The following is a 12,993-nucleotide window of genomic DNA, read 5'->3' on the forward strand; positions in this document are numbered from 1 at the left end:
TATTCAGTTTTTTGAATTCCAGATATTAGCCTCAAAGTTAAAATATCTACAAAAATACTTCTTTCATAAAAATAAGTAAAAAAAAAAAAAAATCAATCCGAAAAGCTTTATTTAAACCTCTAATTTTTTAAGTCTGTAAACTTCTTATAAAAATACACTTGTCTTTACCTGTGCTTTAGGAACAGTTTGACTGACAATGCTGCTGTCTGTGTGTGTATTTTCTGGTGATGAAATGATGGGCTCAGAAGAGAGGCAGCCAACTGAAGTGGCATGGTCATGGTCCAGTACAATCTCAGGAGAAGCTGGAGAAAGATGGACTCCAGATACTAAAGAAAAAATAAATAAATGAAGGATTATCCAAGAGAAAGTCAAGAATAGGTTGAAAGGAAGAAAGAGAGTAGAGGAAAGGGAAGAGAAAAGGGTAAGGGAAGTAAAAGCAATGAAACAAAATGAAGATTCTATGACTATTCCTCGGGGACCATTATCTAAAATCTAAAACTAGTATTTCTAAATTTATCATGACATTTCCACGAGACCCAGAAAACAAAACAGTTTACTAATGTCATAGTGTTTACATAATAACACATTACCATAAGTAGTGCATTTCCAACTGAGAGAAAGCATTCAAATATATCATCCATTTATTCAGTTAAGAAAAAGCACTAGCATGCCTACCAATGCCCGCCACAGGCACTAAGCATGGAGAAGAGACAGTGAACAAGACAGATGTACCTTATGACCCAGAGGCAAGTCAACTCAATGAAATATGTATTACAATACACTGAGTTAAGAGGAAGAATAACTACTTTAAAATAGCTAATCCACGGCGCCTGGGTGGCTCAGTCAGTTAAGCGTCTGACTCTTGATTTCAGCTAAGATCATGATCTCAGGGTCATGAGATCAAGCCCCACATCCAGTTCAATGATCCACAGGAAGTCTGCTTGAGAGTCTCTCTTTCCCTCTCCCTCTGCCCCTATGCCCCCACCACACATGCTCTCTCTCTCAAATAAATAAAATCTTTAAAAAAATAAAATAGCTAATCCAACTGCCTCTGTGTTAACTTCTTCTTTTGTAACAAGCAAAAGAATTTTCATGTTAAGATCAATTTTAGTTTGCTGAATTGTTTCTACAAGAAAGTAATGTTGAAATAGAATCCTATAATTAGTTTGACAACAAATTATTATTAGATTGTGATTAGGTTCAAATACAAAGGTCATGAAAAGAAAGCTGACTGCTAAGATGAAATAAGACAAAAATACCGATAAGGGCAAAATAAAAAGATTATACGTATTATTACTATATTCTCAAATTTCTTTCTAAAAATTCAAATATATTTGAATTATGTGTTTTAAAGTTTAAGAAGAGTAAATCATTTTTAGCAGTAATCTATTTCTATGTTTTGGCTTTCTAAATTATAAAGACCTTTATTCCACATTGGCATCAGTAGCAACGTCAGCGAAGTTCTACCATAAATTCTGGAAGGCAGCTCACAATGGAAATTGCATTTTTCCCTAAAGAACGACATTTATAAGGTCATTAGGTATTTAAAAACTAAGGAATATATCAATTTCTGATTGGCACCCTATGGGATCATTGAATTATCTCACATACACTATTATTATGTTGCAATACCGAGTTTTTAAGATACTATGTGCCATACTGGATAAGGTATTCTACCTTGTTCCACAGGCATGTCACTATTTTAACTAAAATAAAGAAAACTGGAATTTCAATTCATGTTTGTACTTGATATATCTTTCCCAGAAATAATTTTTTTTCTAATCTTCACTATTCTGTATGCTAACATATTTCTTTAAAATGTCAAAATAGTCTACTTCTAATTCTGATTTATAATTTATAATAAAAATATTCCTAATGAACTTTTAAAGGCATGAAAATAAGTACCATTATACAGTAAGAGGGAATAAGGCTTGTAATTAACAGCATAGACTCTAGACCCATAGTGTCATACCAGGTGTAAAACGATCGGCAAGTTTAACTTCCCTTAGTTTCCTTGCCTGTAAAATTGGCATAGAGTTGCTGATGAGACTTAAATTGACTAAAATATGTAAAATGTTTAGCACTGTGCTGACATCATTTTCATTATTACTTCAAAGATCATTAAAATTTGTTGGACAATTATGTTTATTTCTGGGCATAAAACGTATGTGTGACTATGATCCTGGGTTCAAGAAACTCTTAAAAATACCATTCTGATCTGGGGTGCCTGGGTGGCTCAGTCAGTTGAGCATCTGCCTTTGGCTCGGGTCATGGTCCCACAGCGTGCTGGGATCCAGCCCCACGGCAGGCTCCCTGCTCAGCGGGGATGCTTCTCCCTTTCCCTCTGCCCCTCTCCTTGCTTGTATGCTCTCTCTCTCTCTCTCTAATAAATAAATAAAAATCTTTTTAAAAATATCATTCCGATCTAATAACTGAACATTTTTAAATCTCTTTATATGTCACTCATATTTATAGCTATAATCTAAGACATCATATTGTCCCAAGTTAAATTCTCATCCTATAACATTAAATGGTCAAGTACATCAGAAGGAAAAGTAGGTAGAATAATGGAAGGGAGGGGATGTAGGAGGAAAGAAAGGAAAGCGATACATAAGGAAAGAGGAAGGGAGAGGTTGAGGGAGGAAAGGAGGAAAAGGGGGACCTCACACTTGTGACCGCAACCTCGTATTTCCACCAGCTACTGCCACCCTACCACACTTTCCCTTTATAACCAAATTTCTTGTCTCCAAATGATTTGTTTCCATTTTTTTTCTTTCTCTCCTACCCCTCATCACTCCAGTGGACCCATCATTTAAGATATTAATTTTCCTTTCAGTTACTATTAATCAAATGAACATGTCTTACTTGATCATTCTTTCTTTAGTTCTCAGGAGCACTTGCTACTAGTGCCCCTCCTTGTTCCTGAATCTCCTCCTTTGGCACTTGCAATACCATTATCTCCTAGATTTCCTCCTAACAGTTTGACTATTTTGTCCTTGTTTTCTTTTCAGATTCTTTCTCCACTCAATCTTAAGTTTCATTGTTCCCAATGTCCACTTCCCAATATCCACATTATTACCACTTTGAAAATCCATTATTTAGATTATGACCTGTAAGCTAATGACACCTAAATTCACATCTCTAAGCACCAACCACGTGCAGACCTCCAGATCCATACACTCAACTTTAACTACCAGACAGTTCCATTTAAGCTGTCTAGCAGGTATGTTAAACTTACCCATTATCTTACATAAAGCTGCTTTGCTTCATGTTTTCCATCTTAGTTAATAGTACCCCAAAGAACTATTTGCCAAGCCAGAAATTAAGTGCCAACCTCACTCCAGTCACACTGTGCTACTAACAGTTCTAATTATGCCATACAGTTCAATACCTCTATGACCTCACAATATACTGCCTAAGTAAAAGTCATAGGTGTGGAGTCAAAAATGGATTCAAATTTAAACAATAACAATTTACTCGTCATGCAGACTTGGGCAAATTACATAAACCCCTCTAAGCCATTGTTTCTTCTTCTGAAAATGGGGAAATAATGTGTAGCTCAGAACAAAGCTATACAGCTTAGCTCAGATGATGTATATAATCACTTCATTGTACCAGACAGGTACATGGTAAATATTCAGTAAATGGAAGTTGCCACTGAAATTATCATTTGTCAACATTCAAAACAAGCTTATCCAGGAATCTTTTCACCTGCTCCATTACCACCCAACCATAATATAATTTAAATGTCCCAATATCAACATATGACAGAATTTCTAAGAAATAACTATAATTAAAACATTATATATAATAATGGGATACAAATAAAGCAATGACTAGGAAAAAATCTATAGTCTTGAACACTTCAATCCATTTTTTAAAAATCAGTGAATTAAATTCCCAGGTCATAAACTAAAAAGAAACAGTAAAGAAAATTTAAAAAGCACAATAAAGAAAACAAAGATAATGCAGACAGAAGTAGATTAAGAAGAAAAGTAAATCTAATTAATCTAATTTCTAAAAAAAAAATCCTGAATTTCTAAAAAGAATAAAAATAGTACTTAATTAATTAAAAATAAAAAAGGAGAAGTACAAATACACAAATTAAATGACCAGGGGAAAATAAAACAAAACAATTTTTTAGTAATAAAACTCCTTTGTAGACTTCTAAGTAAATTTGAAAAATCTAGATAAAATAAGCAATTTTCCACAGAAATACAGCTTATATAAGTTGTTCTGATTAGAGCTAAGAACAAAACAAAACAAAACAAAAACACTCAAAAATAGAACAACTGCCTTTGGGAAAAAAGTTAGGCACCTACCCCACAGGTAAAGCACTCAAGAAAATTTCCACCAAAAACTCAAAGAATGGATAATCCAATGCTCTAAAATTGTTGCTGAACACTGAAAGTAAAGGAAAATGTCAAAATGTCATTAGCATTACATAACATTAACACAACACTGATAGCTAAGCTTGATAAAGACAGTACAAAAAGAATCATTAGAGATTTTAGAGTATCACTTATAAATAATGACAAAGTTGTAAATAAAATATTAGTAAAAAAAATCCACTACCATATTGAGAGAATGACATGCAATGAACAAGTCAGATTTGTTCTAGTAATGCAAGGCTGGTTCACTATAAAGGAATTCTTTAACAAAAATTTCCATATTAATATATTGGAAGAGAAAAATTATATGATTATTTCCAAGACTCTGAAAATGCTTCTGACAAAAACTGAATACCCATATCTGTAAAAAACACTTTAAACAGGAATTGATGGACACTTTCTTAACATGATATAGGCCTTAGTCCTAAAGTCAGCTAAACAACTAAAGTTGTTTCCTATATGAATAGGAGCAAAACAAGGATGACTACTATCTCCATGCCACTGAACATTCCACTAAAGGCATGAGCCAAGGTGTTAGACAAGAGAAATTAAATAGAAGCATAAAAATAGGAAAAGGAGGAAAACTATTTCATGTCCCTACTAACTAAAATAATACATACATTCAGTAAAGTAGCAGGATATGAACTTAAACACAGCATACAGAAAATAGCATTTACTTGTAAAAGCATTAACCATTTAGAGTATATAATGGTACAGAAGAATACTATTTTCCATAGCAACAATGATAAAATAGTTACAAATTTAAGAGGAAATATGACAAAAACATTTAAAACACTTCTAAAAGACTCAAGGATAGACCTGACAAAGGAAAAGATCTCTTGAAGCTGGATAGGGAAACTAAACATCATAAAGATGTCAACCCTCCCTTAGTTAATTTATTAGTCCTAATATAATTCCAATAAAAGTATCGATAAGCTTTTTTATAAACAAACTAGACAAATGGACACTAAACATCACATGGAAAAGCAAAAATGCAAATATGGGCAGGAAAATACTAAAAATGAAAAAGTATAAGTAGAATACTACCCCCCTCATTATAATATACTAAATTAAACTATATTCAAACATACTACTGACCTTATTAAGACATACTGTATTTTAAATTATATTAGCACATATGATAAACCCTTTATAAATAAAACAGTGTATTTATTTGGTGCAGCAATAAACGGACCAGAAGAATATACCAGAAAGTCCAGAATAGACCCATGTATGTATGAAGCTTAGATATATGATAAAAGTGGCATTTTAAATCACTAAGGCAAAGATGGGCTTATTAATAAACAGTGTGAGGACAACTGATAGCCATTTGGGAAAAGATGAAATTAGACTCATACTTCACATTATAGACAAAAAAATAAACTCTAAATTGATCAGAGATTCAAATACTTAAAAAATTAGACCATATCAGTATTAAAAGAAACTATGAGTGAGTTCCTCTTTACCCTGGGTGTAAGAAAGGGCTTTTTAACCATAACTTGATTCCAGACACAATAAAAAAAAATTAACAAATTTGACTATAGAGTATATACAAACTTTTTGGGTATCAGAATTATCTTCAATAAAATTTTAAAAAGCTGATAAACCAAAAAATATGTAGAATATGTAACACAGGTAAGGGTTAATATTTCTAATATATAAAAAATGCTTAAAACTTAAAAGGAAAAAATTAGGAAAAAAACAGCCTATAGAATAATGGGCAAAAATGTAAACAGACAATTCACCAAAAAGAAAATATACAAACAGTCCTTAAATATATGAAGAGACGCAGACATATGCACCTGCTCATTTGTCATAAACACAGGGAGAAGAAAACCAAAACCAGTGAGACTGGGTGAAAGACAGGTGGCATGAAGTGGAAAGAGAGAAGAGAGAAATGGTGGAAATATCTTTTCTATGAGTGTAGTTTTTTAATATGGTTCTGATTTCTGGAACCATGTTAATGTTTCACATCCTCAATAAAATAAAAATAAAATCAACAAGCAGGGGAATAAGGGGATTGAATCCTAAAATAATATATAAAGGGTAATAAATGAACTAAACCATATTTCAAATGAATAATCTTATCACACCATAAAATGTGGGAGGGATAGGTGGGGAAAAGAATTAACCCAAGTTAGTTTGGGACACAGTATTTTGACTATATGTCCTCAGTGTAAGGAACAAAAAGAATGCTAAATAAATACTGAGAAGAGGAAGAGGAAGAAAAAAATAAGAGAATGAGGAGGAAGGAAAAAAAGAATAAATATAAAGCAAATATGGTAACATGTAACATCTAAAGAAAATCGATGAAGGATATATGGGAATCATTTGTCCATTTCTTACAGCTTTTCTGTAAGTCAAAATAAAAAGGATGAAAGAGCAAAAAGGGGGGGAAAAGAGAAATTATATAATAGAAAATACACAAGAGATCCGAAGTATTGCTCTTAAGCGAAAAAAATACCTAGTCTAAACAAAAGTCTTGTCTATGCAAAGTTGCTAAATAAAGACTCGGTATCACTAAAAACATGTATGGGAATACTCCTAGCAATACTGTTCATGATGGCAAATAAGTGACAACAGCCTAAATACCCACTGACAGTTGAATAGCTAAATGAGCTGTAGCATAATCATACACTGGAATATTTTACATCAGTGAACATAGAGAAACTACAGGTACATGCAACAAAATGGAGGACTCGTAGAAATGTAAATTTGGGCAAAAAAAAGTAAATCGTAGGGAGTTCACACAGTATTACCCCATTTTTATAAGGCACATAAACAAAACTCTTTAGAGATATATACACATATACAATAAAACTGTATCTCACAAAAGCGAGGAAAACATAACTCAAAATTTAAGACGGTGGTTCCCTTTAGAAGAAAGCATATGAATAGGACAGAAGAAGAGTACTAGAATTGGTAATGTTCTAGTTCTTAAATTAAATGGCAGATTCATGAGTGTAATTTTCAAACATAACAAAAATAATTAACATATGCCTAAAAATTTAATTCTGAAGCCTTCTTGTTTCAATGCCCTTCCTGGTTGTATTTCTCAACCCTCATGAGCTATATTAACCTACTGATCAAAACTTGCTCTAGGTAAGTAAGATAGGAAAAAACTCTAATTCAAACTAAAGATAAAGAGGGACAAACTAGTTTACTAAAACAAATTATGCTTTTATGAAAAGATGTCAAGAATCAGCAACCACCAATAAACACAAGATTTGAAGGCATGAGCTTCTCCGGCATCCTGCTAATCTCAATACTTATTCCAGAAACAAGGAAAGCTGAACCTAAAATGCCTAGAATTTACATGTGCTTTCAACTATGAGGCATTTGTGGGATTTTCAGGAATTTGTTTAACTAGATAATATAAAAGTTTACTGAATATATCATAATCCATGTCCTATTTAAAAAATAAAATGAGAAAACAAATGAGTTGTGCTGTGCAAAAAAAAAAGAACATATAAATGTATTACTCTCTAAGTGGAAACTAGATATTTTCAGTTAAGCCTCTAAGTTTTTCACTATGCTAGAATTCACACATCTTCCCTACATTTTAGGTGACTATCCAATAACAATAATTTACCCTCAAAAAAAGCCACATTGGTAAATACTATCCACATATGCAGACCAAAATTATTATTCAACAATAATGATGGTACGCGTTTTATATATGCCTGTTTAACAAATGGGAATTTTTAAGCTTAATAGTAGAAAATTACAAATTCCAATGTGTAAAATATAATTATCTTCTCACCTAGACAAGAAAATATAACTCGTAAAGTTTCAAACTGCTACAGTATTCTTTGGTCTATTAAAAGCTGACTGGGGGGGGGGGTGCCTGGGTGGCTCAGATGGTTGGGCATCTGCCTTCAGCTCAAGTCATGATCTCTGGGTCCTGGGATAAAGCCCCATATTGGGCTCCTGGCTGGCTCGGCAGGGAGCCTGCTTCTCCCTCTGCCTCTCCCCCAGCTTGTGTGCTCTCTATCTCGCTCTCTCAAATGAATAAATAAAATCTTAAAAAAAAAAAAAAAGTTGACTGGTATCAGGCTTCATGTCGAAAATCTTTATAAGATCGAGTGCACCCAACAGCCAAATTTTTTAAAGTAGAAATCTACAAAATTTTGTTTCTTTGGGTATTTCGTTTGCTTGCTTTTAAAGCTTAAGCAAGAGTACAGACACAGTTTGCTTCATTTCAAATGTGAAATCCTTGATTTTCTAAAACACAGAATACAAGGTCAGCATACACTCTTTTATAGGTATAAAGCTAATCAAAAGTGCAATGAATGGCAGTTCTTCATCTTTCACTTTGTAATGGTAATCAGCAAAGTCACTGGGCATTCATTTTTCATTGACAGACCTCATCTAAAACACAAAAAAGCCCACTATGTCAGAACACTGCATAAGCAAAGAAGAACCAAGTTTCCAAATAGTATGTAATTTTTTTCCAGTAATTTTGCCTGTGGTCAACTCTGTTTTGTTTACATAAGCATAATAACTCTTGTAAAGTCTAAACAAGAAACAGGTGTAAATACTCATGCACTTTTAACTACACCCAAAGAAACCTGTTAATCTCCGCCAATGCTTAATAATTCAAAAGGAAAACACCAATAAAATGATAAACGTTTTTACAACTTTTAACTTAAAAAATATTTTTGGACTTTAATTTTCATTCAGACATTCTTTTATCCAACCCAGGCCCCTCCTTTACACCATCTTTTCATCTCGCAGAGGCTGGTGATTACCTTTTACAAATTGTCATCTCACTGAAATCCTCTGATACCCTAATTTATTTTCAGGTCTATGTATGAACCCACTGCTTCTGGTTCAGGGCTCATTGCTGAGACTCAACCTCACTCATGTAAACGAATCACTCAGTTATGGAAAACAAAAATTATGCAAAAATTAAGGAAGATCTAAATGGTACATCTAAATATGAAGGTTTGTTAGCAAATACAAAATAAGTGGATAGGTTGGGGTTTTTTTTAAGAGGCAGAAAACAGGATTAAAATCAGTGTTTAAAAAAGTATTACCTCTATCCAAGAAGGTTCTCTCCAAGAAATGCCCCTTGATTTATTATTTAATGGATTGCAAGATATTACCAAGGGTACCTAGGTTAGAGACTTAAGGAGAAAAATATAATAGCTTTAAAAAGGCTAAGATATGGGGCACCTGGGTGGCTCAGACATTAAGCGTCTGCCTTTGGCTCAGGCCATGACCCCAGAGTCCTGGGATCGAGTCCCACATCAGGCTCCCTGCTCAGCGGGAAGCCTGCTTCTCCCTCTCCCACTCCCCCTGCTTGTGTTCCCTCTCTCGCTGCCTCTCTGTCAAATAAATAAATAAAATCTTTAAAAAAATAAAAAATAAATAAATAAAAAGGCTAAGATACAGGAACAAAAGGAATAGGAAGGGTTGTTTCCTTAATAAAAGAGAGATTACAAAATTGATTACATTTCTACCACTTTAGTTATTTTTAATTAGTCTCCACAGTATCCTATAAATACAGGCTCCACCTCTCCTTGCCTCTTTGAGGAATAGTGGTGTGTTCCTAAGAGCTATTTTGGCAACACCATATACCACAAATTGTAATGAGCAATTTTTAGAATTATGCAGATGACTAAAAAAACTATGTTTTAATTTATAAAAGAGACAGAGATAGAATCTTTATATACAGAGATAGAATCCTCATAATCCATCACTAGAATGGTCAACACAAATTCATACCATATAAATAAAATTTTTTGAACAGGGATATTAAAAAATAATCTATTTAGATCCCCACTACTTCTTCATTATCATTGCAAGAAGAAAATCCCACAGCATCCAAGAAATAAATAAAAATAAAAACAGAAACACACTAATAAAATGCAAACAATTATCTAATGACTCTAATAACTGAAAAATATGGAAGAAATATCTCAGAACCATAAATATATCTTTAAGCCAAGTTACTATCTGAGATTTTTTTTTTCTTTCAACTCGGGCTCACACAAAGTGACCAAACATAAGCAAATTCTAAACAATTTCCAAAGAGGAAGAAAAAAAAAAATCACGACTTAAGTTAAAGCAATATGTTAAACTGATATGCTGAGGAAGTTTTTGGCTCCCCAGTCTATGGAAGCTGGGTCCTTAAGAGTTTCTTTTAGAAACCAAAAGCAAAGGCAACAAAAGCAAAAATAAACAAGTGAGACTAAACTATAAAGCTTCTGTACAGCAAAGAAAACCATCAACAAAATCACAAGACAACCTACCAAATGGGAGAAAATATTTGCAAATCATGTATGTGATAAGGGGTAATATCCAAAAAATATAAAGAACTCATATAACTGAACAGGGAAAAACCAAACAACCCGTTTTAAAAGGGACAGAGAATCTGAATATACCTTTACCCAAGGAAATATACAGCCGCCCAACAGACAGATGAAAGGTACTCAACATTACTAATCATATGGGAAATACAAATGAAAACCACAGTGATATATCACTTCATAACTTGAATAAGCAGTAATATTAGAATGGCTATTACCAAAAAGATAAGAAATAACAAGTGTTGGCAAGAATGAACAGAAGGGAACCCTTGGCACTGCTAGCAGGAATGTAAATTGATACACCTACTATAGAAAACAGTAGGGAGGTTCCCAAAAAAATTAAAAACAGAACTACCACATGATCCAGCAAATCCACTTCTGGGTATTTATCCAAAGAACACAAAATACTAACCTGAAAAGATATATGCACCCCCATGTTCACTGCAACATTATTCACAACAGCCAGGACATGGAAACAATCTAAGTGTCTGTCAATAGATGAAAGGATGAATGGATAAAGAAAATGTGATATGTGTGTGTGTGTGTGTGTGTGTACACATATAAGAGAATATTATCCACCCATAAAAGTGAAGGAAATCTTGCCTTTTGTGACAACATGGGTGAATCTTGAGGACATTATGCTAAGTAAAATAAATTAGACAGAGACAGACAACACCGTATGATTTCACATGTATGTGAAAAGGAAAAGAAAGAAGTTAATAGATACAGAGAACAAATGGTGGCTGCCAGGGGTGGGGGGTAAGGTGAAAATGTACAAATTTCTAGTTCTAAAAAGTAAGTCATAGGGATGCCATGTACAACACAGTGACTAATAAAACCAAACTGCACATTTGCAAGTTGCTAATAGGTCTTAAAAAACATTCACCATAGGGGTGCCTGGGTGGCTCAGTCGTTAAGCGTCTGCCTTCAGCTCAGGTCATGATCCCAGGGTCCTGGGATCGAGCCCCGCATCGGGCTCTCTGCTCGGCAGGAAGCCTGCTTCTCCCTCTCCCACTCTCCCTGCTTATGTTCCCTCTCTTGCTGTGTCTCTCTCTGTCAAATAAATAAATAAAATCTTTAAAAAAAAAAAAACATTCACCATAAGTAAAAAAAATAAATAAATAAGTAATCATATATGAATGTTAACTAAATGAACTGTGGTGATCATTTTGCAATATTCAGTATTCAGGTATACCTCTTTTTATTGAGCTTTGCTTTATTTCACTTTGCTGATACTGCATTTTGTACAAATTAAAGGTCCATGGCATCACTGAATCAAGCAAGTCTATGGATGCAGCTTTCCAACAGCATTTGCTCATTTATTTCATGTCTCTGTGATACATTTTAGTAATTCTCACAATGTTTAAACTTTTTCATTATTATATGTGTTATGGTCATCTGTGGTCAGTGATCTGCAGTGTTCCCACTGTAATTGTTTTGGGGCACCACAAATCACGCCCATATGACATAGCAAATTTAACCGATAAATGTTCTATGTTCTGACTGCTTCACCAACCGGCCATTCCCCCATCTTTCCCTCTACTCAGGCCTCCCTCTTCCCTAAGACACAACAATACTGAAATCAGTCCAGTTAATAACCCTACAATGGCCCCTAGGTGTTCAAGTGAAAGGAACAGTTGCACATCTCTCACCTTAAATAGAAAGCTAGAAGTAATTAAGCTTAGTCAGGAAGGCATGTCAAAAGCTGAGGTAGTCTGAAAGCGAGGCATCTTGCACCAAATAATTAACCAAGTTGTAAACGCAAAGAAAAATTTTCTTAAATTAAGTGTTACAGCAGTGAACACATGAGTGCTTTGAAAGCAAAACAGCCTTACTGCTGAAATGGGAAAAGTTTTAGTGGTCTCGGTAGAAGATCAAAACAATCACAACATTCCCTTAAACCAGTCTAATCCAGAGTAGGGCCCTAACTCTTCAATTCTATGAAGGATGAGAGAATTGAAAAAGCTGCAGAAGAAAAAAGTGTGAAGCTAGCAGAGGTTGGTGCATGAAGCTTCAGGAAAGAAGCCATTTCCATAACATAAAAGTGCAAGGTAAAGCTGCAAGTGTTGATGCAGAAGCTGAAGCAAGTTACCCAGAAGACTTGGTAAGATAATTAATGAAAGTGGCTACACTAAACAGCAGATTTTCATTGTAGATGAAACAGCCTTCTATTGAAAGAGGATGCCATCTGGGACTTTCATAGCTAGAGAAAAGTCCATAACAGGCTTCAAAGCTTCAAAGGACAGGCTGACTCTCCTATGCGGGGCTAATGCAGCTGGTGACTTGAA

The 12,993-nt window shown here is 34.1% G+C and overlaps 1 protein-coding gene across 7 annotated transcripts in view; it reads right to left on the minus strand.

Annotated features, from left to right (window-relative positions):
- The window catches only part of CCDC91 (coiled-coil domain containing 91), a 284,867-nt gene that overhangs the window by 240,201 nt on the left and 31,673 nt on the right, over positions 1 to 12,993 (minus strand). For 5 of the 7 annotated variants that reach the window (XM_021690821.1, XM_044914906.1, XM_044914907.1 and 2 more), the window contains exon 3: positions 169 to 326. In XM_021690821.1, the coding sequence (XP_021546496.1) occupies positions 169 to 326 (158 nt within the window). Of the gene's footprint in view, positions 1 to 168; positions 327 to 1,422; positions 1,506 to 12,993 lie in introns of those variants that run through there. The other 2 variants (XM_044914905.1, XM_044914904.1) reach the window with 2 other exon arrangements.

Source organism: Neomonachus schauinslandi, chromosome 5 (genome assembly GCF_002201575.2).
Source record: "Neomonachus schauinslandi chromosome 5, ASM220157v2, whole genome shotgun sequence".
Taxonomy (NCBI): Eukaryota; Metazoa; Chordata; class Mammalia; order Carnivora; family Phocidae; genus Neomonachus; species Neomonachus schauinslandi.